Source organism: Varroa destructor, unplaced genomic scaffold (genome assembly GCF_002443255.2).
Source record: "Varroa destructor unplaced genomic scaffold, Vdes_3.0 BEIS01000004.1, whole genome shotgun sequence".
Taxonomy (NCBI): Eukaryota; Metazoa; Arthropoda; class Arachnida; order Mesostigmata; family Varroidae; genus Varroa; species Varroa destructor.
Genome location: NW_019211457.1, coordinates 24,402,170 through 24,429,636, shown reverse-complemented (window position 1 = coordinate 24,429,636; position 27,467 = coordinate 24,402,170). Strand labels below are relative to the sequence as shown.

The window sequence follows — 27,467 nt, the reverse complement described above, 5'->3', positions numbered from 1 at the left end:
GCGGATCATCATTAGGGAATGCGGCGTCGATTACTGTTACCAGCTGTTTGCAAAGTACGCAACTGACCTCTGTCTACCTGTGTCTTTTCCACTGTACACTGTGCGAAGTCGTAAGGAAATAGTTGCGTCAAGGTCAGAAATTGCTTGGTGGATTCTGCTTTTAGGTTGTTCAAGCTGTTCTACTAAATAATGATATCGGTATACCAGGAGAGCCCAATGTGGTTCGTGTGTTTGTAACCAGTTTTTGCCTTGAGCCTTGCCAGACAAGCTGGGCTTTGGGTTTAAGTAACCTAGCGCCCTTGACGACAAGTGTCTGAGAGGACGATTTAAATACTGGTAGGTATTATCAATATTTCGAGCTTTTAGACCGGTTCTGCCGTTGGGCATTACTTCAAACGGCCCCTTGTTTGATTACAACCGGTTTCGAAGCCAGACCCCTGTTCGTGTATCCTCAACTTCGGTAAACATACACTTAAACAGTTTCCCTTGGAAATAGTAGATTCAGCCATACGAAATAAACATAACTCATGACATTTTCTAGCCCGTTTAAACAATCGTCTCATTGATAGAATATACAAGTAGTAATTGCAACAGTCATTGTGCCACGCCTATGATAATTGGCGACAAAAAATGTACTCGAACGCATCCTATCTTTCGCTGTGATTTCCACATTTGTTGGCCAATTTTCACCTTGCTCAGAACACAAAATGTGTTTCAATGGAGCTCGATGAAGGACTAAGCCTATTTCTTGGATTTTTTTCTGAAACGTTCTCTGACAGAAATTTCTTTTTCAATCCTCAGGGTAATTTAAAGATTGATGTTTTCTTTAGCTTAAAAAAAGCAATCGTTAAGGCTAGTTTGACAAAAACTCATTTTAACAAATTATTTATTCTACATGCGTATGTAGAGTTTAAAATAATACGCTAATAGCTTATTCTATCTTGTAAGTCCAATCCTTACCACATGTTAAGGACGACTGCCGGCTTTAGTGATCTACCTAGTCAAATCGTTCACTGAAACATTATTCACACGTATAAAACGCATACCACAGATGTCGTGGGGCCATGCTGTTATCAGTTTGCGCCATATTTGTAGTCAGTTTTTTTCTACCTATCAGCTGCTCCACCGTAAAATTGTTTCACATGTTTCGATAACGAGTGGATTCGAATGGCTGAAAAGGTCGCGGCTCCTTGTTAGAGGGGGTGGTCAAAGGGGGTTAGACCGCGATAGATATGTACACGCTCGAAGATTTTTTGCTTTATGGTTTTTTTTTTTTCTATAGATGAGGTAAATTTCCCTGTTGTAGCACGAATCATAAGCCGAAATTTTTAAAATAAATTATATCTCAACCAAAACAATAATAGGTAATATGTAGTTCTCGCGACGAGGGTTCTACGCTAGTCCAGCGAACCCGTTTTGCTTGTGACATTCAATACAAGGCTATATCAGTGGAGCTGTACGGACAGTAACTGATGACGCTAAGGCTTAAACATAGCCGATTCGCATTCAAGTTAAGTCAATTAAATGCTTATTTTTTTTCAAAGTTAAATTCAAAATTACAAACGAATGCAGATCCTTTGAGATTAAAAAAAAAGGTTCAATTTACATTGCTGATATATGAATATAGTACGGCTTGCTTTTACTGCACTCCCTATCCAGTAAAATATGCAAAATTGCTTGTGACCCGATCAGTAGAAAACAGCTCGATATTAATTGCGAAAATCGACACCTATCTAGATCCAGTGATGAGATACCTTATCTATACAAACTTAAATCCAAACGAACGATGTTACATTAAAAGAAAACCATGTTGTCTTTTGTGTACTGCTTCGATTTGATATATGTGTTTACGTTTAGTGAACTGATACAAAACCCTGTAGGAGTTATGTCGTGCCGAAAATTGTCAAAGACAAAGTTTGCTTTCGTAGACGATACTAAAGAGTCGCACCCTTCGTGTTGCTGTGAAATAGTAAGGTATACGCGATACCTCCGCGAGATATCTGCATCGATCTTTTTGCGAGAGATTTCAGATTACTTTATGGCTTCGATTAGAATGATTGCCTAATATCACAGTATTCTACACGAACGACCCAATCTACCCAGGTTCTTCAGGTCTTCCTGATAAAGACATTACTCTTATTTATCTAGGATAAGATAGCCGATTACCAGCGGATAATGTATCTGTTATTTTTTTTATATCATTTGAAAAGACCGCGTTTAAGTCGATGTCTACTTTAAAGAATCATTATAAACTAGTGGCTGTTCTGCATGCCTTTGCCCCAGTGTCTTCACAATTGCCATAAAGCTTTTGTTGCAAATCGCTTTTGCATGATTCCATAATTCCGCGCCTTACTACATCACGATTTGTTGATTATACCCGCATCAATGTATGAAGCATTCTGCTATATGTAGAATACATTCTACATGATCATACCGACACTTCGCATCAGTTTTAGAACTGATTCAGGAAGCTGTCGTGTGACCTTTTCGATGTAAGCTAAAGAAACTGGTTTGTTCTTTGGAACAACTATAATTCATATATCATATTATGTTTTTCTCCTAGATGTAGAACAGGAAATTTTCTCATTTGAAATATAGGGCGGAAAGGTCAGTTGCTTAATTTAAATTTCACATGATTACCTATTATTTATCGATACTTCTCACAGTGTCACTTTAACATGCGTATTATGTATAGTGGTATACGCTCTCTTTGGTGCGAATAGAGGATTAGCGGTATTTAGTTTCATGTTATTTTGCAACTCGAGAACGCAGTCGGGATGTACGGCTTCAGCTGATAATTAATATATTGTAAAGGTCAGCTGGTTCGGTACACTGTCGACATTTACCCGACGACAGCCATAACTCTGCCATGTGCGTAATGCTGAGGTGCTGAAATTCACAGCAGGCGTGAATGCCCATAAATCTCGGCCTTTGTAATAGGGATCGTTGTAATCTGGTGCATTCAATGTGAACACGCAGTTCGGTTTCAACCAGTTCTAATTGTACAGTTTCAAATATTAGATCATGTTATCCTGCTTCTATTATTATTGCAGATTTATTAGTAAATATACCTAGGAATTTTCTTCTACGTTCTTTTTTACGTGTATGAAGTTCGGGCAATCTAAGAACAGTACCTTTTGAACCTATTTTTTGCAATTTAATTAAGTTGGATATAAACAGCTCGATTATAAGTAAATATTTCCATTTATTTAACTATATACGTTTTTGAATCTCTTTCACCTTAGCATCGGCCTGCCACACTGCCATCGTACTATGCCCAAAAGTTATCTAAAACCTTTTTTCATTATTATAATTATTCTTTATAGTTATAGTCTGTTTGTCATTTGTGAATCGCTGGACAATTATCCATCATCACTAACTCATCACACTTTACTATTACATATACGAGCTTCATAAAGGATTTCGCAATCACCTGGGTTACATGGAAAAAACGATTGCCTTCTTTATCACATCTCGTTAGGCTCTCATACGAAATGACGACATATAAACCCAAACGAGTCGCTCATATGCAGAGTTTTATTCAATTTCGCCTCATCTCCCACAAACGACAAGTAGGCTATTGATATTTCGGCTTCCCGTTTCGTAAATACGCCGTTCTTACAGTTCCGAAGCCGCACCTATAGAAATGAGAGGCAGGCACTTGCTTATTCCAAAACAAACAAGCACCTAATCTTGTCCGTAACCGGCAAAACCTGAATATGGATAATATGTGTGCGGGCCTATGCTTGTCTACTTGTAGGCAATCAAAGGGCGAGCGAGCAAGACGTCGAACCAAGTTATTCCTTAATGTATTTTTCATTATGTATTTCTCTTAAACCCTAATTTCATTACCTGAAGCACTCTTTTGAAAAGCATCGCTTTATTCTATAATAATGTGACTACAGCAGGGGAAGTTAAAGTGAACGCAGTTGACGCAACCACCGTAAAGCACCTCATTTAATGTCTGTAACTAACGATCAGCGGCATTGTATTTCACATACAAATATAAACTTGTTTTACATTGTTTCTACAAATCAGCAGAGAAAGTTGTCGCTTGAGGATTACGCAAAGGCCGACCTATGAATGTAATTTATCTTCTTACGTCACCTCAGCGCGAAAATTCTAGTAATTGATGCTATGTCTGTCGTTTTACTTCAGGTTAAGAATCTGACCATAACGTATGTTATAACTTATCAGTTCAAAATTGCTATGCAACATCCTATTACTAATACAACGGGTTCAGCTTTAATGCAGCATTAAAAAAGACAAGAAAATCTGAGAAAGTGATTCAAAATGTACCAGGAATATATAGCAGAATATTAATTACGTAATTTAAATTGATATAGAATCATCACTGATGCATTCTTTTAGCTTTAGCATCTTCCCTTCCGGAGTACAACCTGTTTGACCTGCAGACCTTGATATTCATGTATACGTATCTCTCTGACATCTCTGGCTGGGGCCTCATCGAAGCTAAGTGACCACCCTGCGTTACATTTCTATTTCGCTGAGGTATATTTTAATTTCAGAACGTTCTTCTTAGATAACCATCTACATGAAATTTCTCTTGAATTCGAGCTTATTCCTAATTCCATATGAGTAAGTAACAAATTCTCTGTTGTGGCACATCAGTTATCTTGGCTCCGATATAGATCAATACGAACTCTATGTAGATGTAGTCGGAAGTGAAAGAAACACATGGTTTCCTTGATTGCTTTCTTTGTTCAACACCTGCTGGGGCCATGTGTTGAAGATATCTGCTCGATCAATGTTGAATGCGCTGACAGGTGGTGAACTCAATGGACAGTGTGTCGATAAATCCACTGAAATGCCAGCCCTCTCACACGGATCACCTTCTAGCCAAGTGGCGTTCGACTGATCAAGCTCATGGTCAAGAGTATTCGAACCCGGGAAGGTCGGTGAGTAAGATCTTTCATCCAACGAAGCAAAGCTTGGCCTTGAATTGCCGCACGTTTCGCCTGTGCATTAAAATGCGAACTGTATTCTTGGTAAGGTAAGCTACTTTGAAGTTTGACACGGAGTTTTTAAAAGATAAAAAGTATAGCGGTGGAAATGCCAGCCCAGAAACAAAATAAAATGCGGAGTCCCATAATCGGCGTGCAATATTGATATCGATTCTAGCGGTTGGGCTTTATAGAAACAGTTAAGGTTGTTACTTATATTTTACCTTATATGTATCTAAATTGTCACTTAGCCAAATATTATTTATGTTTAAATAATTCATGATGGGAGCATTTAATTTTAAAGGGAAATTGTCGTCAATCATGTATTTGTTACCGTTGTCCTGTCGATTGGGACCGACGGTTTGTAGGTTACTTCCTATAGAGACATCACCCTCCACGATACGCGTGAGGGGTACAGATCTTGTTTGGAAATTCCACTGCGACTGGAAGGCCCCGCCTAGAATCATTGTCTCAGTGTTCATCAGGCTAAAAGGAGATGTCTCGATAGTCGAAGCTTCTTCGTCGGAAATATTATCCGGTGCGTCGAACTCCTTCCACCGGGTACCACCTGTTTTCAAATTCATGTTTTAACATATTTAGGTAATAAACAAGTATGACCAGTTTCTCAAACCCGTAGCTTTTCTTGTAGTTCACCCTTCACAATGTTCCTCCGCAGCCAGGCAAAACGTTTTCTTTCGATGCAAATGAAGCAAGAATTGCACGGTGGGCCTATTTGCACGGCAAGCCTATATTGCGAGGCAAATATTACAAAAAGTCCTTGAAAAGTTTTTGAATTAAGTCAAGATTGCAAGGTTGCGCATCAGATATGCTCTGGCGATGTTCACCCATAAATTGCCTATATATATTCCACTGATGAGGATGATACATAACGATAGATTTTTGTTACCTGGCTTCATTGAACGTTTGTACAAAGATCAAGTAAATGAGATCCAACAAATGATTCCAACTCAATAGAAAAAAATATTTATGAACTTGTACAGTGTAACAATAGACAACAAGTAAAATATAGTTCCAGATTATAGGTAAAACTTAAACAGACAAAGCTGCCCTTCTCTGTGCAACACAAAGAACGTTTTTAATATGTATTTTATAAGCTTTGCAAGTACTTTGGCACCAACCGTACGAAGTCGTAGAATGATCGAAATGTTAAATTCTAATGGAATGTATGAATGGAGAGTAGACGAAGAATGACTGCAAGCTACTGAATGGCAGGACTAGATTTACCTGTTGATTTGTCTGTGTAGATAAGTTTCCGAATCAGCTGCGAGTTTTTCGGATTTAACTGGGCCTCAAAGGGCAGATAATCGCCCAATCTGCTTTGCTCTTGTTGTCGAGAAATTATCTCCTGCAGACGGCGGTGAATCCAATGCTCCCGTCTAGCTCTGCCATCAGGTCTTCCACCGCCATGATACTGAATTCGATTCATCCTTAAAGCTTCAAAGTCTACCAGACTTTTGCTCAAATTTGTCGAAAACTAAAGCTATTACAAAACGATCTCTCTGAATCGTAACCCCAAACCGCAGCGTTGTCTTTTACTCGTGTACAACAGTATCTTCTATGAAAGGGTGTTAAACACTTAATGCAGCAACTTGAGCTTTCTTTGAGAGAACACGTCGGCATATTTGTCGTTACACAAAATTCGCTCGATATGAAGGCTAACGGGCCCATACATATCGATCTATTCGCGTTGTTACAAAATGGCACATAGGAAAAATACTTACTTTATATAATTTTACCATAAATTTATTCTAGTTGTAATAACGAATATCATGCACTCCAGCTAAAAAAGACCTTAGAGGCAAACAAGTCATACATTTTTCATTACAGTCTATTGCAAATGGAGCCTAATTGCATTTAAACTGAATCCCAACAGAGAAGAGACCATTCATCCGTACCTGCAGGACCCTACCAGTTAAACAATGCAAAAGATTTCGAAAAGATTACAAACGAATAACTTAGACAAGTTGAGATATTCGAAAAAGGACAAACGAGCTCGATTCGTTGAATAGCGTAGGAAACTGAAGGGCATTGTTGTTGTTGTGTTGTGAATGATTGGTTTTCAGTTGATTTTATCTCGCGTATATCGACAGAACTTAGATTTTTAATTTATTATTAATCATTTATTTTTCAAAAGGGTACCCGCGCGTTCTGTGTTACTGTAAGTACTTACTAGCACTTAGGCCATTTTCCAGCTAGGGTTATTGCTACGTGAATCGCTACGTGCCTTCGTACCTCACAAATCACTTCATCACGGAACACACGCATGGAATTTCCTATTCAACTCACAAATTGACTTCAGTTTGCCAAAAAACACACACACTGAAGGAAAGTATGTGATAACAAACACGTTGTAGGTAGAGTCGTCAGCGGAGATAGACTTCCGAACAAATCATGTCGTTACAGCCAAATTCGGTTGGGCGCCGAAGATTTTACATTGCCTCATTTTCTTTTCCGGTTCGCTGTTTTTCCATGACGGCCACTCCTAGAAGATGACCCTAATTAATTCTATTTTGTTGCCACTACCATTACAATAGCAGGGTCTAAGGCTTTCTTTAATGTTTAAAGCAAATCAGAATATACATGATTTACTTAGTTGTATGCAATATTTTTTTCTAAACAATAGTTTATCTGTAACGTTAATCAATCAGATTGTTGGAGAAATATGTACTCATAGGCATTTGGAAATTAATCCCATAAAATAAAAGCTCTTTCGTTAAGCAACTGATATTCTGAATTAGTGTATATATTTTTATTGATTTTTCATAAATTTAAATTCAAAATAGAAACAAAGGCGTATAATTACGTGGGAAGAGGAAACTGGAATTTAAAAAAATTAAGAAGTTCAATTGTGACCAAGTTAAAAACTAACAACATGAAGAGACTAGTTAACTATATCATGGATATAATTTTGTGAAAGCTTTTAGCTCGAGTAGGAGTCACAAAGGCAATACATATTACATACAGTTAAAACACCAAAATGACACAGAAATGCGTTTAATAGCACAACGGGCACAATTGTCGTTTATTACTCTCCGTTTCTTATTTACGAGGAGACTCATTACGGGTGTACTTAAATGACAGTCAAGAAAGCATGGGCGGCGGACGTTCAGGCTGATTCGGATATTTGGCGACCACGGTTTTTTTTGGTGAGTATCAGCTCCGAATGATCCTTTAGCAATATATGTAGTTTTTGTGACAGACACGGTCTACCAAGAAGCACACCTTCTGGAGGCGTGAGGCTTTTGGAGCGCGCAAAGGGGCTACGGAGAGGCGCTGGGTGGTTTCTCCGACATGGAAAAGTGGGTTCCAACAATATTATAGTACAGAAACAAATCGATCGAAATGGGCAAATTCGTAGACCGTAGCAGTAGGAAAACAAAACTAGAAGTCCTGTAGAAACAGGAACTGTGGCAAGGTAAGCGTCTGTTTTCTCTTCGACTCCTTTTCTTTCTATTTTTCCTTTTCTAAGATATGCTAAACTGATACGTGCAAGATCTTTCCCTTTTTCTCTTTACTCATAAACACAACATATCTGGAGGGAAACTGTGGAGTGGGCAACAAAATTAGGCTATTATGCGAAACCACGGCTTTAGCCTCTTTTTGATAAGTCTCGCACTGCCTGGCTGGCTTAAGCGAAGTGTACGTGAAGTATTTCGGTACTAGTGGCTTTCAAAAAAAAAAGCACGAAAAGCAACGTAGCTCATACATTGCTGAGTTATTTCAATGCCAGTGTTTATCCAGTCTCTCGTAATTCGGTCGCATGCCCAGGTTGCCCAGGTTTTCCACTGTAGACCTGTTGCAACCCTTTCAAAGTCTAACCATTGCAGCTTCTAATAAGAATGATTTTTAGAACTTGCGTTACCTTAGTAAGTAGTATCATGCTTGCTAGTGCCTCAGATACATCACGCACCAAGATCGATCGTCCAATCGGTGAAATTCCCTATATGATATAAATGCCAGAACTCTCATAAGATTACCACCCTATAAACCTTTCAATGCATAAAATCGCAACGATATACGAAGCAAAATTTTCTTCAACAAGCTTTCGCCAGCGTCCATAGCAGTTCCGATACCGTCCAATCTGTCAAACAGAGCGACAGCGATCTAATTGATGTGGTAAAGGATGTATCTCTATTTATACGAGTCCTTTGAAGCCGGGGCTCGTGTTTCTTTAAGCAGCTGTAACTGTGACTCAGTATCGCTTTTCCAGCATAAACTACTGATAACTACCGCCTTCAATGCCGAACGCAAGACCATAACACAAGCACTATCGAAACACGCCGTTTGCGTTACATTTGTTATTGGCTCATTACGTTCTTCAATTTAATTTTTTTTTTGCATTTTGATTGCGTCCATCCAGAGTATTTGCTTGGAGATACTACACACTCTTTACATATGCAGAACAGGCACGTTGGAATAAAGAACTGGTTGACTATCTATTGTAATAACAACTCAATCAGTTGCACACCAATTGGCAACAAGAACAACGAAATCCGTGACGCCTACTGTGGTTTTTCGATGAAGCGTGGATTTCCTGCGTTTCTACCTCCTATTTACGATAGACTCCTGCAGACGTCTCCTAGTGCGCGGTTCTTTACACCCTTCTAGATTTGGGCTATTGGGCGCAATCTCTTGTTAACTAGGAAGTGGTTAACAAGTCGAAGACATCAGCAAACGTCGGTCTATCGAGTAACAATTACGATGCCGGTCGTAAGGACTGTGTATGTGTGCGGCCCTTCTTGGTATCCTCACTTCGTTAATCTTTATAAGTTTACCCAGTGAGGCCTATCACCAGTTCTCACGTTATAGTGGGAAATGGAACAGGTAGGAATAATCATGTAATTTATCAGTGACTATCATTTCGAAGACACTTATTCATCTTCTATACAAGTACCTTTCTCCTATGGGAGAATCCTTCCTCAGTTCATCGTGCAAAGAATTTTCGCCTGATGTCAAAACAACAGATCCATGTGTAGAACAGTTAAAATGGCTGAGCAAAGATAGAATAACGGAATTCTTTTAGATATCTGTCTATTAGGCAAGACTGACTTTTCTATATGATATTAATTTTATTTGAGAGGATCCAAGACAGCATACACTTTATAGCGCATAATGTCTGTTCTATGGCTGAAAAAGTAACCCAATTACCAATTATAATGAATATTTACAAGGGAATCATGCTTCTTCGAGCGATCGTACATTTACAACAAGATTCAAACGAAATAATATTTATCAACGATATGAAGCACGTCCAAATAAAATGCGAATTCGGTGTAGCAAAAATCACAAATTGAATGCAGTGATAGCTGATGTGCAATCGAAATGTGGTGCTTCAATATTTGTTAGTTATATCAAATGTCGAATTAAAACCATAGTCTTGTGGCGTAAGTTGGAACTAACATCAAGCTACATCGACGCGACTCGGTTTGCGCTGTAGCTCTATAGGGTTCATATTACTAACACTCGCATCATAAAAACTATCCCCACCGTGCTCCATTGAGCGTTGGACTTCCGCTTATACTTATTAATTGCACCTCGCGTGTTACCTTGATGTTGCAGACATTATTAATAACATTGCAGACATTTATTACGTCTTCTATCAATGTCGATAAAAGTTAATGCGAACGTTATATATCTCTTCATAAGACGTCGCACCGTCCTATAAAGAGATAACGTGGTGTCAAGGGCAAGGTTCAAGTCTGTACGGGAATGGTATCAGTTTGACATTATTCAGACGTCCCAAATATATTTGAATTTAACGACGTCACGCAGAGGTATAGCCAATGGTTTTTCATCAGTCTCGTTATGAGGTAAGCGTTCGTTACAGGTGTCATATTTAGCACTTATGTACCCACAGTACTCGGAAGCTGGCCGTCCGTTGGCTACAACGGGCCCAGATTCATCCCGTTCCGGAAATGGCCGCGCCTACCTAGCCTTCGGGGAAGGTGTCAGGATTATATAATAAGATGAGCTTAACGTAAAATGCTATATAACAGCGGTAACTTACGACAGAAGTTCACTTTCAGGCACAATTGGAAGTATATTGAAGAGCTGAATGCATAATAATTAACTTCCATTAAGCTTCCCATACCATTGTAAGTTTAGGTTGAATGAGGTGCGTTTAGGCGACAAAGACCTACCTTAGATCAAAATATTCTCGCGGTTTTGACTGACAAGCGTTGAGTGGATCCCATACCCTCTACATGTAGATCTCGCGTGGCGCGTCATTCGATTTGTATCCGAAGTTCATCGAAAAAATTTGCTGCCATCAATTTTTTGTTCAAAAAGGATCATTCTGTAGTACCATAGACGCAAATGAGCATGCGACACAGGTATACTGGAAATAAGCGTTATTTCCGGTTCGTAAGTCGGTAGGGATACGAAGATATCAAATATAGACTGCGACTGCAACTTAATGGTAAGTTCAGCTTCTCGCCATGAATTTACATTCGAATATACAACGTGCTCGGATGAAGGCAACTGAAAGAAAACGCATCTACAGGCTTCAGCCTGTAGATGCGTTTTCTTTGTCGTTGACATTATATTCTTTGTGAATAAAAATGTTTATCTTATTTTTTTCTATCTATTTTATACAATAATTAATATAATCATTAGTACAATTAGTAAAACGTTTGGGAAGCAGCGGTATCTCCAAGGTAACCAAAGCAGATCTCATCCCAGATAACAGAAAAAATGTTCATAGTCAGCCAACCAAATGAACCAATGAAATTACCAAGGGCTAACAAAGGCCAGTAACTTTTAACTTCCTACATAATCAAAAGTTATACACACGAACGGCTACGTGGATCAAATGGGAAAGCTGATTCGAAAAATTGTAACACTTTTTTAGATGTGTACGAAATGAATTACATCGATTGTTTTACTATTGGTAGAAAAACAATAAGCGATTCTTACTATTCCGAGCTGCTTATTCGCTTGAACGTTGCATCATCTAAAAAGGCTTCTGATGATTAGGACAAAGATTCGGTTCTAGCAGGACAGCGAGGACACATGTATTCTTATTTTTGTGAGGACTAAATTAAGAAAGTCACGTTACAGCAAACTACTAATTCTATTCGCGAGAAGTGGCAATGAGTGAATACTTTGTATTCAAGTATTTCGAAGGCGGTTTGTCTGAAGTACTTGTCACTTTAAACGCTTATTTTCCTTCTTTCAGTACTTACGCTGTAAGCCAAGACACGGCTATTATTATCATAAAATATTTTAAAGCAGCTTCAGTGCATATCGGTACATAAAGTTTTATATGAAACGAAAACGTAGTAGTTTTAACAGCCGTTTGTTTGTTTCCAGTGCATACGCTCGTCAAGTGATCTGTTATCCCGTTACATTAAATGTTTCCATTTTGTGCACCTTTATAGACATCCTTTAATCGCTTATGCTCCACTGTAAATCACTATTCAGGCACGTTTCATCGTTAAAACGATACCGACTTCAATGAGCAGCGCGGATATCGTGCACGAAGCGCCAATTAGATCTCGGGTACGAACTCGGTTGTTGGTGGCCATCAAAATTCAGCGACAAGGGGGATTCAACAAGCGGCAGCAATTACCATCAACGGAATTCTAACAACAAGAATGCCTATCATGATAAGTAAGTTAAAGGGTAATTTTCCGTTTTTGGATTCTCAAATTTAGTTTAGTACGTAATTATATAGGCAAAGAGTAAACTAATTTTATGCACCTTTTTAGCTTCGGACAGAAACAAAAACCCAAGTTTTTTTTTCATGAAAGAACTTTTAAACAGAAGAGGACCATTAATGGTGAATGATTTCAATCCTGTGCAGACAAAAAGGGGCAAAATGTTAATCAATAAACGTTTAAATATTACTATTTGCCTCATTTTGTCATGCCGAATTCCCAAATGTTTTACCTGCAGATTTAGCACCTTCGTAACCTGCTTAGATATACTGTGTACATTAAAGTGTTGAAATTTCAAGACTAGTAGAAAAAAAACTTTGCTCATTGTTTTATAACACCTTGAATTATAATTCTCTTCATTTCCGGTCTTACAATTAACTACAGTGACGGAAGCCGTACCAGCAACTCGGAAGATTCTCGATACAATAACAGCAGCAGCAGCAAACAATCAACGAGATTTTTACTTCCAAACCTCGGACCTTTCGAACTTCGACGGGTATTTCCTAATTTGGGACCATGGCCTGTGGAGAGTCGGCAGCGACCAACGCTGATAGTTGTCTTACTGCGGCCGCTGTGCCTCGACTCCGCGGTTATCAAAGGGCACACGCATGGAAAAAGCCACAGCAATCCTCGTCATTATATTGATGGTTAAAGCACAACTTCAAATCAAAGCAAACAAAGATACAGGTGAAACCCCGATTTTCATGTAATATTTACTTATAAAAAAAAAAAAAGCTTTGAAGTAATAATAATGACGCAGTCCTCATACCGTTTCAATTGTAAGCAAAATCGAATATATAACTTGGTTTGACCCAAACAGGGTGATCGGATGGAACTACTGAAGCAGTCCGGCCGAAATCCTAAAATGTGATAGAGCAGTAACGTGACTCGAACGATGCGGTACTTTATGAATTGCTGAAACAACGACACAGTGTATTAGAAAAACAAATATAAATGGTCAAAATAGTGCAACAAGGTAATGAGACTTCTGTGTTTCAGAAACGTGTGTTAGGCTAAATTCGGCCAAAAATGTTACACGATGTTGTTAACTGTGCCTGGTTTCTATATATTTAAAACAGATTCTGTATGAGGAATAGATATTATAGGTTCATTGATGAACATGGCCGGCACACAGGTCGAGTTTCCGGTATGAACTATTGGATGGAAGCTAGCGTTTGGTAAATGTGCTCCTCACCGACTGTCAAGAGCCCCAGATGGTAAGGGTATCAGGCTTTTCGAATCTCTTTGTTCTCTATCAGAGGGCACAGAGATCTTTGAAATGAGAATGATGAAGGGGATACGATGTATTTTGTTTATACTCACGTTGTTGTGATATTCATACCCGATTATTCATATGCACTTATTTGTCTTGTAAAGGCTAACAATCTTCGGCATTAATATTTTCGAAACTAGCAATATTCTCTATTAGTGTGATCGAACCTACTTTCGAGAACACTACGTGTAGCAAGTTCGCCTATAATTCGCACTGGTCGTACGTAACTCCCAAAGTGAGCTGATATTAGGGTTGAAATTATCTGCTCTCTGCTGTTGATCAAACGTGGAACGCAGTTCCGTACTCACGCCCTATCCGGCTTGTTACCGAGATACTTACATATTAGGTATAATGTAGAATTAAACGCGTTTTTCCATAGTAATTATTATTGCATACTTGTTACAGGACATCATCGCCCGGCACGAATTTGAGCAACCTTACGAGTTCTTCTCAAACATGGAAAGCACACCCAAAGGTTCGTCGTTATTCGGACGGATTCGACCAGAAAGCCTCGTCTACCATCAAAATTACCTTCGCTTTACATTTATACAATGTCATCGTTCGTTGACACTTCTTCTAGCTTCGATTATTATTATTATTATTATTAAGCTGCGTTCCGATAACAAGCGCAATAGTTTTTCGTCGAAATGAGACAAGAAAGAATCTCATCAGTGGCAGCAAACATTTATCAGATTACAAGTTACAATTTTAACACTTTGAATCAATTTTTCCGTCATCATCATTACCTTATAGACTGGTTCCAACGAATCTCATTACGATGTTCAGTTCTTGGTTGAAAATTTGCGCTATGCTGTTACGGTTTCCTCGTTCTAAATTATAACGCTGGCGCAGTAACGACACGTATCGAATGGTACCACAGTCAATTAATTTTCCGGTACCCCATTCAAACTGTAATCACACAATTTAGCTAGCTTTGTTCTCGACTAACGCATACACAATCGCATAGATCAGATCATATTTTAACAGTATCAAATGCTTCAGAACAGAATATCATCGTATGTTTCGAAAAGTGGTGTATTTATTACCTTGACAGGGCCTAACAAGATTTCAACAAGAAGCGTCCCGACCAGCACCTGTATATATACATACGGCATACGTGAGATACAGAAGCATAGTAGCCACGAACGTAGAACCTGCGTCTGACTGAGCTGTAGTTTTCTACCGTATACACAGAGCTAAATAAATGAGCAATAACAAGTTGACTTTTATATCAAATCAGTTTGCTGATATTGGTTGCTAATGACGTTGCAATGCAGCGTAACGTGAACATCAATCACAGTTCTACTTAAAAATGAGAAAAAGTTGCTTAATAAATAAGGAGTCTACGGATTTCAAAATGGATTATTGATGGCTTTTTGTATGTCGTGTGCCCCGTCAGCCTGTCACATATATTGTTAGTTAATTACGTCATGTATGTTGAAACCACGCAGTAACTAACACAATCTCTAGGGTACAGGTATTAGGTCTAAGCTGGCAGATTCTGATAGATATTCAAAAAAGCTCGTATAGATTTAAATTTATGCAAATAAATCCAAGTGACCCATACCATTGCGATAGTATTCTATTCTTCGGAACTTGAGCCCAAAATACTTAGCACAAATCTGAATAACTTTTTTTTTATCGTTTCTAAATAATAAGTCACTCCATGAATTGAACCCGCTTGGTTTTGAAATGTATTTGCGTCGTCCGTGTGATAGTGCAGAGCTAACGCATTTGTCTACCAAACTGCGGGACCTGCGTGTTTGTAACCCAAAACATTTTAAGTCGAAACCGCGCAATAGGTACACTCCGTTTAATGCTGAAAAGTGCGAACCGTTAGATGTGGTGCTTCACTAAAGCGATATCATGCATAAAAATTAAAACATTAATATAATGTGTCTGCACGATACGGGATACGATCCCGTTTACTGACTAGTAAAATAACATTATGTATATTGAATGAGCAACAATTAACTTTGTCATACGAGAACAATTTGATTCACTTACGCTTACATACCGACAATATACATTTCAAAAGTAGTTCCATAGCGCTGCCTTGATATAGTTATAGGACAAACAATGTGATCCAAACGTACTGATCTAGTACCCTTTGAAACATTTTACAATATTATCAATATTACCTTAAATTACATAAATATGTGTCCATGTATACCGACTGTTCTAAGTCTAGATAGAATCTATTAAATAACGCACAATCGTAAAACATGTTCGGAAACATGTTTACAATTTATTGACAAAAATACGCTAAAAAAGTATGATTAAAAGTTAAACACGAAATAAATTACATTACAAAATATAGATTCTAATTTACCTAAAAGAAATCTCTTCTCATTCTACAATTGTCACCGCCCGACGCGGAACCGAAATACTGGTAGACGAAACATTCACCTCCAATATTATAAAATAATCTTTTATTTCCTTATTTACTTAATATTTGTCCATTTTACTGCCTTTCTCGCACCCCACAGCCCATCCTCATTTATTTTTACTGTGTATTTACACATTTTACATAAAACTTTTACTGTGACACCTGTATCTATCTATTTTTGATCTATTTCGTTCTACGAATTCGTCTCATTCCACGTTCTCACAAGGATATACGCATAACAATAGGGGTGAAGTACATTAATCGCCAATACGACTGCTGCTATACTACAACCCTATTATTACTGAATTCACAAGCTTCTTTACTAGGCTGGCTTCCTATTTTCCGTCCTAGAAAAATAGGAAACCAAGTTCGTTTTACCCGCTTCGGGTTACCCTTCTGTCATATTTCCACATTTCCTTCTGTCATATTTCCACATTTGTTGAATAGCTAACTGTTCGAGAACATTAACCTAATTCGATTAGAACCATCAGTCGCCTGTTACAACATCTGCAATCGTACTTGTTTGTAATAGATTTTGTTACAAAATGTAACTGATTGACAGGTGACGATTTGCATCTGGAATATCAACCTTGCATGTTTAGAATACCGGCCTCTTTACTGGCGAAGCCCTATCGTTCGCTCACTAAACCTTCCTTAATGATCTGCCAACACTATAGCCGACTAATCACCGGCGCTGAAATAACCCTTCTAAGCGTCACCTATTTGTCGGCACGAATTACGTAACTTCCTTCAAATTTTTTTGTTCTTTTTCCTACTACACACATAATAGTATTTATCTGGACGAGCGACATATGCCGTTTGCTTGTTCATGACGCTGAGGGTTCACACAAACATTTATTGCAAATCTACCCATTCAAAGGAGAAAACGCACTTCGCATTGTGGTTAAACTGGCAGTGGATAGTCGCCGATTTCTGTAATCTCCTTTGCTGACGAACGGAGCCGTCGTGTCGAATTACCGCACTTCGTTAGTACTTAAAGTAGGGTACGAGAAAGGCTAGAAGTATCGTTGAGCTGGTCCACTTGACTGCCAATTCAAGTTGCGAGGTGGTCCTCTGGATCGTTCCATAGGGCGAGATCGTTCATTTGGTCGATGGATCGACAGCATCGAATTTCTTGACGAGCCACTGCTTTCCATGGCGACGAAGTCATCGACATGCATTGATGGCGGACGGGAAGTATTTGGCGGACGTGACCGGAAGGGGTCATTGGCACGAGACTGTCTCGCCATCATCAATGGGGCCACATTAGCGCGCATAGGAGCCACAAAGGGTTGTTGCTTTTTCGCTTCTTCCGAACCCGACCCATGACCTGTGCTTCGATGATGTTTCGGCAGAGCGAAAAGCGGCTCCTGCTTAATGGTTCGAGCGAGCATTTTTTCGAGTTCGGCCCGCAAACTTAGTTCGGACATTGTGCACGTCTCGGAGATGGCGACAAGATCGGTTTCGATAAGTAGCGTATCACGTTGCAGTGAACATTCGCGCTGGTATTCATCTAGGTCGGATGTTACACGTAGGAGTCTAGAATAGGATGTCGTCCATCACCAAATGAAAAAAATTTTCTACGTTAACAACGGAATGGCTCCATTATTCTCTCCATGTTCTCGACTGGTCTATAAAGCTTATCGTCACTTTGATGTCTTAAACCAAACATATGCTTAAAACATAAAAACATACCTGGTAGCGTCGAGATCGACGTCGGGTATGTCATCGATGATGTATACCACCCTTTCAGCTTCAAAGATTTCGCCAAGGCTCTTCTGAGCCGTTATGCTCTCGGGAGCAGGCGTATCGGGTCTTGAGGTTGTTGACTCCATATCGCTGAACTGCACATCCTAAGTGGGTTCGACATGCAATATAAGTAGAAAAAAATAACAAACGAAATATTCTATATTACCATTATTCTATATGGCCACGAGCCAACAGTTTTTAAGCGTATAGGTGATTTACATATTAGACTTTTCAGCAAAATAAAAAATATTCTTCAAGAAAAGTGTAAGATTTTTGCTAGAATATTTTTTTTATATCAAACACCCTTAAGGATAAAAAAAAGTACTACAAAAAAAAGAAACCTGCTTCAAATTGCTCTTTATTTTAGATTAAATTGTAAATAAAAAAGAAAAATACCTGGTGCTCATCAATAACAATTTGTAGCTCATTGTAAGTTGTCTCCAGTCCCTCAATTGATTCCTGCTTAAGTTTGTCCTTAAGCGTAGCTAGAGGATGCGGCTTATCTGCTGTAGTTTCCGTAGGTTTCAACAACATCAGGTCTCGTAACGCCTTCTCCTCAAGTTTCTTTATGAGTTCTACTAAGCTTAGTAAACCACTTAAACTGTCTTGGCACTCGGCGGCGAATTTGTTACCAAGCTGGTCAGCAGCTGGAGCGACGAAAACGTTGTGAAAACAAGATTTCTGGTTAACGAGGATTTTCTAGTTGCGATTGACTCTTTTTGTTACTGTGTCCGTCCATCCATTTGTTAGAGGCACTCTTCGGTTGTACTTTCAAAATTTAATGACAAATACAGCAGTTTTAAAACTCACCTTGATATATTAAAGGAATACACTCTCCCAGAATTTCACCTGTGTGTGGTACGTCCTCGGTTTTCATGCTGATAAGACTGCGGAGCACTTCGAGGATGGTCGAGGGCTTGCTTCTTTCACTAGCGGCGTGCGCCAGAAGCGCCCTGATCAGGCCTGATGTCATCTCCTTTGTCGAATACCTGTGAGCCTTAAGTAACACACTTCGCACTAAGTGTATGCTTGACACAACCGGAACATCCTGTGTCGACTCGTTCAGGAGCTTCAATGCGGATTGTAAAGGATTGGTTTCTGACTCTGAATTGCCGTATAGCAATAGGACACCAACAGACGCTGGAAGGTGGTTTTCGCAGAGCTTTGAAAGTAAGCTCAGGGGACCATGAAGATAGCGCTGATCGATACCTTCTTTAGGAAAAGTGGAAATCGTCTCGGACAGGATATCCAGGATCATCTGACAGGATGGCGCACTTAAGTCACATATTTGTATTGTGAATAGTTCCAGCATACGAATTACGTTAAGATCCGTTGACGAACTCAACGTCTGATATAACTCGAGTAGCTCGGACCGACACTGATCGAGATGCACGGACCAGAGCTTGCGATTTGTAATCAGAATCTTTGCGTCCTCTTCGCTTTCGAGTGGCCGATCTACCTTCATCGGCAGCGGGAGTGGGAGCAGCTCGCAGAGAACTTGTAGCGTTGTTCCGAATGCCTTTGGTCCACTTCGGAGGTTCACGAGAACCTTCTTGAGCATCATCGTCCAAAGGCTTTTGTTTAATGTTTGCTCCGTCTCTGTGCCATCTTGCGTCGGTTGTGTATACGCTAGCAACGTTGTCACTGTGATGTAGCTCAGCCTTTCCTCGCCTAACATCCAGAATAGCTGGTAAGCATTTAGCAGCACTGGTATAGGTGTTAGATCTTTGAATGCAGCACCCCGGCAACAGATAACCATCTTCAGCATTTGTGATACCATTTCGACCGCTGGAGTGAGAACCTGAAGCACACGAAGTACCTTGGCCTTTGAACTGAGTTCTAGCTTGACTGCGAGTGGCGCGGCGTAATACTCGCAAAGCTTTTCGATGAGCTGTGACAATACCGTAAGACCATCCTGCGAGAAAAGTTCAGCCAGATTATATCGATGTTTAAGGAACGGTTCATCAGGCCGCAGAATGTCTCCCGGTGCCGAGATACCTCGCAGTGTTCGAACCGAAGCGATCATCTGGGGGCAAAGCAAGGCGTTTTCCTGCATATATGCCTTGATCCCTGTCACCAGCAGGGCTACACAGGTATGCTCTAAGGGAAACTGGAGTTTGGCCAAGGGCTCCAGCCACGGCGACAGTGAGTCAAGTCGACTACTGGTTTCTGAAAGCTAAAGCCATACAGCATAAGCGCACAACCACAATTGCCATTGATAATGATTGTTCCCATTTCATTTAATTCACAAAGAATGGAACGGACCTACAGTTTCCACCATGTTTTTAAATATGTGCAAATTGTTCGGTAACGTGAATGTCTAGCATAGACTGTCACACAAGATGTACTAGGCTATTGTAGGTGTAAACATGTACTACGTTCATTATTGTTGTATCTGCCAGAAGATTAAAGAATACCGATTACCAAACTTACCTCAATTAATTTGGTGAGATACTTGTCATAGAAGTCCACATGCGTCCCAAGTTGTACGACGGTTTTGATAAGCACAACGGCATAGCCTGAACAAACTGTTGTCTTTATAATCGGTTCACCGTTGCGTCTCTGCACGAACTGCAGAATTGATTCAATGTTATTCTCGAGAAGAAACGCTTTTACGAGGCCCTCTACTCGACGTGGATTAGCCTTTTCTAATGTTAACGAAGCCAATCGATGTAGTGCCCCAACCAAAATTTCATTCTGATCGAGATCTTCATGCAAATCTTCTGTCATTTCTTTCGAGGTCTGTTCAAATACTGTACTTATCAACGCTACCGATCTCAGTGTCGCCGAAACATCTGGAACCAGTCGCTCTAACAGGGGCACCAGAATTGGTTTCTCGAGCAAGTAAAGACATCCCGGCATAGTTGACATGATCTCATCGAGGAAGCTCCCTAACGTCGAGCGGAACGCTTTGCTTCTAGCAGCCAAAACACAGCACGTTACCAACAGATCGTTGTAACGATACATCGAGTATAGACCAGTGTATGGATCAACCACAGATGTTGGCGACTCGAATTTTGCCTTGGCTGGCAGCGATCTCGGGTACTGCCCCATCGTGGTGCCCGCCTCTAAATGAGTGTCAAAAATCTGCTTGAGAATGCTCGCAGCTTCGTCTAATGATGGCTCCATATCGGGCTCGCTGTTCATCAGGTCGACAGCAACGTTTTTTAGCGTTGCACACAGGTCGCATAAGTGCAATTTGCTTAGCAAGGATGACAACGCCACACTGAGTCGACTGGAAGGATTTTCCAAAAGCACTTTAACCAAGGCTTGGTAGCAGGTGTACTCTTCTTCGACGGAATCACCAAACGTCAATGTAAAACGATGATACATCAAATATCGTAGTCCGCACTGGAAACGGCTTAACATGTCGAGACACCTAACCAACTGCAGCTTCAAAGGAAGATACATATGTGGCTTTAGGTAAAGACGTAGGAAGTGTCCTCCGGCTACATCAGTTCTCAGCAGTTCTGCCATAGTTTCCTCATCAGAGGCCGTCATCACAGCAGCCACAAGCCGCAGACCTGCTTTGAGGTGACGTACCTTGAACGCTGGCTGGCTCTGCTCGAGTGCAAGGTCAAAGTCCAACCCATCGCGACACCATTGTATTAACGTACGACGAACCACAGTCGGCACGCGGTCCATCCTTGAGTTTGGCCCGAAAAGACTAGCGACATCCTCCATCGCCAACACAAATTTTTCACCTCCTCGACTTTCGACGGCTTCAGCTTCTACTCTTTGAACTAGTTCATCAAGCCTAACACTGTCCAGACCTGGTGACAGATGTCTCCCTTCTCTAAGAAAACTGGCTGAACCCACTTCTTCATCAAGTTGTTGCTTCAGGTCAACAATAAACTCAAGGACATCCTGGCTGGGTCCCGATCCCCTAGCATTAGGTGAATCTTCAATCATAGCTGTAGCTGGATCGAAAGGCTCATCGTCCGACGAGATCTCTTCGAGGTCATCAGAAAATTCATCCTTTGAATCAGACGATTCGCTTCTCTTTCGCTCATTTCCGCGTTCGGTTCGCGAAGCTCCATCTGTATTTCGGCTATCTCTCTGACGCTCCCGCCTTGACTCCTCCCTGCTCCTATCCCTGTCGCGATCTTTGTCCCGTTCTCGATGCTCTCCCCTTTCTCGGTCTTTCCCACCATCCTTCGAATCCCGATCCTTTGCTTCACCTTTCTCCCGATCGCTCCGGTCTCGCTCACGTTCTTCTCGTGACCTTCCGCTGTCTCTTGTGCCAGAATCCACTCTAGCAGATTCGGATCTGGATTCCTCTCGCCCGCTGTCTGCGCGGTCTCGGTCCCCACCACTGCTGCCGCTCCTTTGTCGTTTTGAATGACGCGACTCATGTCTGTCATGTTGGTCCCTGATCTCTCGGATGTCCTTGTCGCGGCCGTGCCGTTCCTCTCGACGGCTTCGATCTCGCCGTTCACCGCCACTATCTGATCGATCGTCAATTTCCTCCTTTAGCAGACGACCTACTAGAAGGGGTGGTGATGACGTTGCCTCCGCCGGGATTTCACATGGAATCGGTGGAGTTCGGGGTCGTTTCCGCTTTTTAGCAGAAAGACCGCCGCTAGGTGGAGTAAATCTGTGAAAATAAGAGAAACGTCCGTAGAGAACAGGTTGTAAATAAACATTTTCTAAACTCAATGATCGCCAAAGCATACGGTAAGCGACAACCCGTTCTTTGTATCTAATGACGGCTACCTTTCCATGAATGGGACGCAAATAAGCTCTTTGCTGACGGCACATCTAGGAATCGTTTCTATTGACATAAATCTATCAATTTCTAGAAATATGATATTAGCTTTGATACGCAGATGAATAGGAAAACTGTTGTTTAGAAAATCTCATTTCCTGTTCAGTTACCTGCCGTCATCGTTTGAATGTTGTTCTTTCACAAAAGGCTCATCTTTTATGTGTCCTGCCAACTGTGAAATTCGTTTGTCGTCCCGCGGAGAGCTGGCTGAGTTTCTGTACTCTTTAACGATAGACGTTGAATGGGCGGACTGCTCTTTGACCTCTCGCAGATGCCGCGCTTCACCATCTTTATAATGGGCGTGTGTCTGTCGTACATCCTGTTGTGGCTCCGTTTCGGATTTCCACTCGAGAGGTACCTCCACAGGTGTATGTTTCTGTTCGGCTGGAGTTTGCTGCTGTTTCAAGTGATGTACGTGCGTGTGGCCAATTGCATGCTCTACAAGAAAGTGTCAAGATCGAGAGAAACATGAAGTAAATGAATAATTCGTTTTTAAAATTTCGCGGGAACTGTTGGTGAGCATTGCACCTTCTTATCGTCTGCTACACAACATGGCACAGTGCTAATTAGTTCAGATATATATATATTCTAACAATCAGCTGCGAATAATCGTAACGATAGTAATGATAAATATTACGAAATATAATCCGTTGATAATATGACCTTGTTAAATACGAGAACGATGTAAAAGCGACGCAGCACCAATGATTTACGGACTTATTTTCTGACGAACTAGCAACGTCATCAATGACCAGGCCACGTTATGCTTTTAGGTGGAGATATTTATATATTTAATATTTAAATATATTTTTCTTTGTTCTACTAAAATTTCATTCTAATAAAGTGCATTTACCCTTTTTGGGGAAGTAATTATACGTGGTACAGCCGTAACCAGTGAATTATGATATTGGTCATGGTCCAAACATGATAAAATATGATACATGCCGACTTTATGTCCGCTAATAGGAGGTTGTTCCGGTTGAGCAGGAACGACGTGTTGGTGTTGTTGGGACTGTATATGGACTTGCTGCTGTGCAACTATATGTTGCTGTTGTTGTTGTTGCTGCTGTTGCTGCTGTTGTTGTTGCTGCTGCTGCTGCTGTTGCTGCTGCTGCTGTTGCAGTTGCTGATGATGATGATGAACTGGCTGCGGCTGTTGTGGCGGGGTGTTCTCCTGCTCAAGCCTAGTGAGATTCCCGTACACGGCCAAAGTGATTGTAGTGTATCCGCCTTTGATAAGTAGACCGTCTGTTGGTACCCGACGTGGAACGAATCGGATCTCATCCCGTGTGAATCCCAATTCACCGAGCTGAACGAATGTTGACGAGTTTCGTCGTGATAAATCGTTCACGAAGAGCTCCAACTGTAAACGGAATCGAGTGAGGTATATAGGTAGAATGAGAAAATGCGTAGCTCGTACTTACGGTCACATACTGCCTAACGTATTATGAATACGGGGTCGAACAAAAGCCCTAATTGAACTTTTCGATGGCAAAAATCGTCTGGCAAAATAGAATACCTGAAATGCTGAGGGATTTGTAGCCCCGAGACGCGGGTGTCCACCGGGGAAGTCTGCCTGAACTCGACAGCCGAGCGGAATTACCCTTACCTCCGACACCTCGACGGGCTGAGGGAACTGCACGAGATCCATGTTCCCCGATTCCTGAACGGACGAAACAAAAACGGACGCTTTGTAAAGTAAGAATATACAGACAAGCGTAGCTAATCAGAAGTTGGAAATAACAGGTACATCATAAAATCACACAACGATATAGTTTGAGACACAATATATAATGACATAATATACAACACTGCTCTCTCTCTATAGCCAGTGAAATAGTGCTAACCGAAATTGATTGCATATTTGATCCTTCAATTTCGGTTAGCACTATTTCACTGGCTATAGAGAGAGAGCAGTGTTGTATATTATGTCATTATATATTGTGTCTCAAACTATATCGTATATATATATATATATATATAGAAAAAAAAGAAAATGTCATCTGAATTGTTTCAAAGCATTGACTGAATTAGATTAGTTAGAGTCAAATATGAGAAAATATTTTTTTTCCAGTTTTTTGTCACCTCGACATTTCGCCACAGTTTTAATTGAAATCGTCTATGTTTATTGATATACATGATACAAGGTCAAAGAGATTTTTATAAACATTAGTTTTACCTAGCGAGCAAACAAAGTAAGCATTGCTTGGCTGGAAAGTTTTAAACTTATCCATTAAATACGCTACAGACAACAAATGCAGATTTTACCTAAAAGATACTACACTACTACTGCTAGAATGTATGATGTGAGGGCTTACATTTATATAATTTTTCCGGTTCTTTTAGATTAAAATGGTAGGATGGTACCTAGGTATTTTCAGAACAACTTCTACAGAATATTTGATTCGGTATCCTACATTAAGCATTGTGCAACATTTTATAGGCATTATTTTGTAAATAAATAATATTAATCAATTATTTTAAAGAAATTATATATAAGGTTTTAATAAATCATTCTGTTAATTGATAAATATGAAAGCAGGTGTTATAGTAATTCTTTGTGCAAACAAAAAGACGAATTCACAAATGGACTGAATGCTAGCAGTTAAATTAGACAAACGTTTGAATAAAAATTACCATTATTTGACCACTGTAAGTATGTTATTATAAAATGTACCTATGCCTATTGAACTGTAAATAAAAGATTGGGATGAAAATAACAAAGAAAATTTTGCTAATGTAATCAGCGGTAATGTACACGCATATTGAAAAGCGTCGCTTCATGTTTTCTTCGAAAAACATTTGACATTTCCAGAAAAAAATTTTGATAAAAATCACAGTCATCCCCTTCACTGAATTACCAATCGTTCGATATGCCCTCTTTGGTGAAAACGAATCATAATCATGCAGCATTTACTATTTAGATGGGTAGTTTTCGATATGACTTCTTGCATAACTATTCAATGAGATTCGATGTATTAGCTCAGCGTAGTTGATAATGCTATCGGAAAGGCTGTTATTAAAATGCCAATACAGTGATTGGTTTTTGTAATAACTGGGTAGGTTCTGTAGACAACTTTTTTTTTGAAACTAGCTCTTATCTAGTACGATTATTCTAGCCAAAACTCTTAAAAAGCTGACGCTGTTTGGATTGCTATCAGCAAATAAAACTCAATGTTAAGTTAAAGTCAAATGATTCATATGTGCCTTCAAAAATGTTCACCGCTAACAACCTATTTCTAGGCAGCGTTCTATGTCACGTTCGTCTCCTAGATTGGCCATTGTTCTTTTTGGTAATTAGCCTCGTAACTCACCTCACTGGCGCAATGGGAGAACGTGTCGAAGAACAGCAGTTCTTCAGTCAAAGATTCTGACGTAGTCGTCATGTTGCAGTCCTTGGTATAGGCCGGGGTTTACCTAAATCTGGCGCCAGATGCGTTTATATTATCGAGCACCGACCGTCGCGTAACCGGCGAAACAGACCCCACCAAAAGCTTTCCCACAAATCCAACAGTAGCCACCACACGCACCAAAAACAGAGCTATCCCAGGGGTGAACTGAAACCTGTGGGCAAAGGCGCGCAGAGCATCCAAACAACGATTTTCACTAGCGAATTTGAGTTTCCATCGATGGCGCCCGACTTCTTTCTCGGTGAGTGATGTTTTTGGTCGGCTTCTTGTTGTCCGTCGTCTGGGCGAGATTCATTTGGCGAGTGGATGTCTGCTCTAGTCGTGTGTAGACACAACAAACAAGAGTCCCGCGGGACGGCCATAGAGACACGTATCAATGTGAGGGACTCCGCTAAATATCAACTGAGCTGCCGTGGAGCGAAGGCGTCGCAGAGAAGTCAGGCCCAACTAACGGCGAGAGCCGACAAAATGGAAAGGGAGTTTCTGATGCCGTACTAATTTTTCGAAGAGCATGATTGACAATTCTACATAACAATTGGCGCAGAATCGCAACATTAGTTTATTTAAGCCGTTTTAGTAGTGGACTACTTATATATATATATATATATATATATATATATTCAAAGTGAAATGAATAACTTCAAAGAACATAAAAAGCGTGGTGCGACTATATTGTTTTCTTCGATTCGTTCTTTGATCGAACTAATCATCGATGATTTTCAACTTTTTCTAGATTCGATACGATTTTTTTGGTAGATATTGGTATCGAGTGTATTTTTCGATTATTGTCATGTAAACTTCCGCTGCAAAAAAACTTCTTATATTAGTAATAATACACCAACAGCTATCAAGTGCAAATGTAGGCAAAACATAGTTTGATATATACTCGAATTTAAGTTAACTTTAAATTCTATGAACTGTTGTCGTTTTGAACACCTATCTTCTGTTTCATTATTTACGAAACATGCCGCAATTGCTTCCAAAAAAGTTTGAGTGAATCCTTCAACTTGTTCATGTTGGCCTTGAAGACCAAAAAACAATTCAGTGTGATTCTCAGGTGTCAAACATTGTCGCAGTAAATCGTTACTCTTGGTGCCTGCGTTCACATAATTGAGACAAGTGTGTGACAATTGGGTTGGGCTGCGCTATAACTGGGCAGTTAACTCTTGTTTCAAGACACATACAAATCGAGGTCGTCGCTAAAATTTAATAATACACTGCAGCTGCAAGACAAG

General features: G+C 40.1%; 2 protein-coding genes and 1 long non-coding RNA gene across 8 annotated transcripts; 1 reads left to right on the top strand and 2 right to left on the bottom strand.

The window, feature by feature from the left end:
• The first annotated feature begins 2,135 nt into the window (after nt 1-2,135).
• On the top strand, nt 2,136-16,262 carry LOC111249532 (uncharacterized). Of its 5 annotated transcripts, XR_015327215.1 has the most exons (7): nt 2,847-3,002; nt 4,372-4,512; nt 4,788-5,014; nt 5,333-12,596; nt 13,028-13,330; nt 13,464-13,860; nt 14,322-16,262. It is a non-coding gene; the product is annotated as an uncharacterized LOC111249532 (long non-coding RNA). The 5 variants fall into 5 exon arrangements; XR_015327216.1 differs by lacking the exon at nt 2,847-3,002 and adding an exon at nt 2,136-2,492 and having other exon boundaries at nt 13,028-13,860; XR_015327214.1 differs by lacking the exons at nt 2,847-3,002; nt 4,372-4,512; nt 4,788-5,014 and having other exon boundaries at nt 5,637-12,596; nt 13,779-13,860; nt 14,322-14,391; nt 14,971-16,262.
• Nucleotides 4,492-5,548, bottom strand: LOC111248958 (uncharacterized). The gene is made up of 2 exons (XM_022802118.2): nt 5,299-5,548; nt 4,492-4,979 (listed from the first exon to the last, which is right to left on the bottom strand). The coding sequence occupies exons 1-2, from the start codon at nt 5,546-5,548 to the stop codon at nt 4,666-4,668; spliced, it is 564 nt and encodes a 187-aa protein (XP_022657853.2). The 3' UTR covers nt 4,492-4,665.
• Nucleotides 16,263-16,326: 64 nt separating the features above from the next.
• On the bottom strand, nt 16,327-26,736 carry LOC111250429 (protein virilizer-like). 2 transcript variants are annotated; one of them, XM_022805686.2, is made up of 9 exons: nt 26,137-26,736; nt 24,342-24,485; nt 23,768-24,185; nt 22,933-23,260; nt 20,488-22,651; nt 18,904-20,230; nt 18,451-18,701; nt 18,001-18,158; nt 16,327-17,844 (listed from the first exon to the last, which is right to left on the bottom strand). In XM_022805686.2, exons 1-9 carry the CDS (start codon nt 26,206-26,208, stop codon nt 17,322-17,324), a joined length of 5,385 nt encoding a protein of 1,794 aa, XP_022661421.1. In that variant the 5' UTR covers nt 26,209-26,736; the 3' UTR covers nt 16,327-17,321. The 2 variants fall into 2 exon arrangements, with proteins under 2 accessions (XP_022661421.1, XP_022661420.1); XM_022805685.2 differs by having other exon boundaries at nt 18,865-20,230; nt 26,137-26,735.
• Between the last annotated feature and the right edge of the window lie 731 nt (nt 26,737-27,467).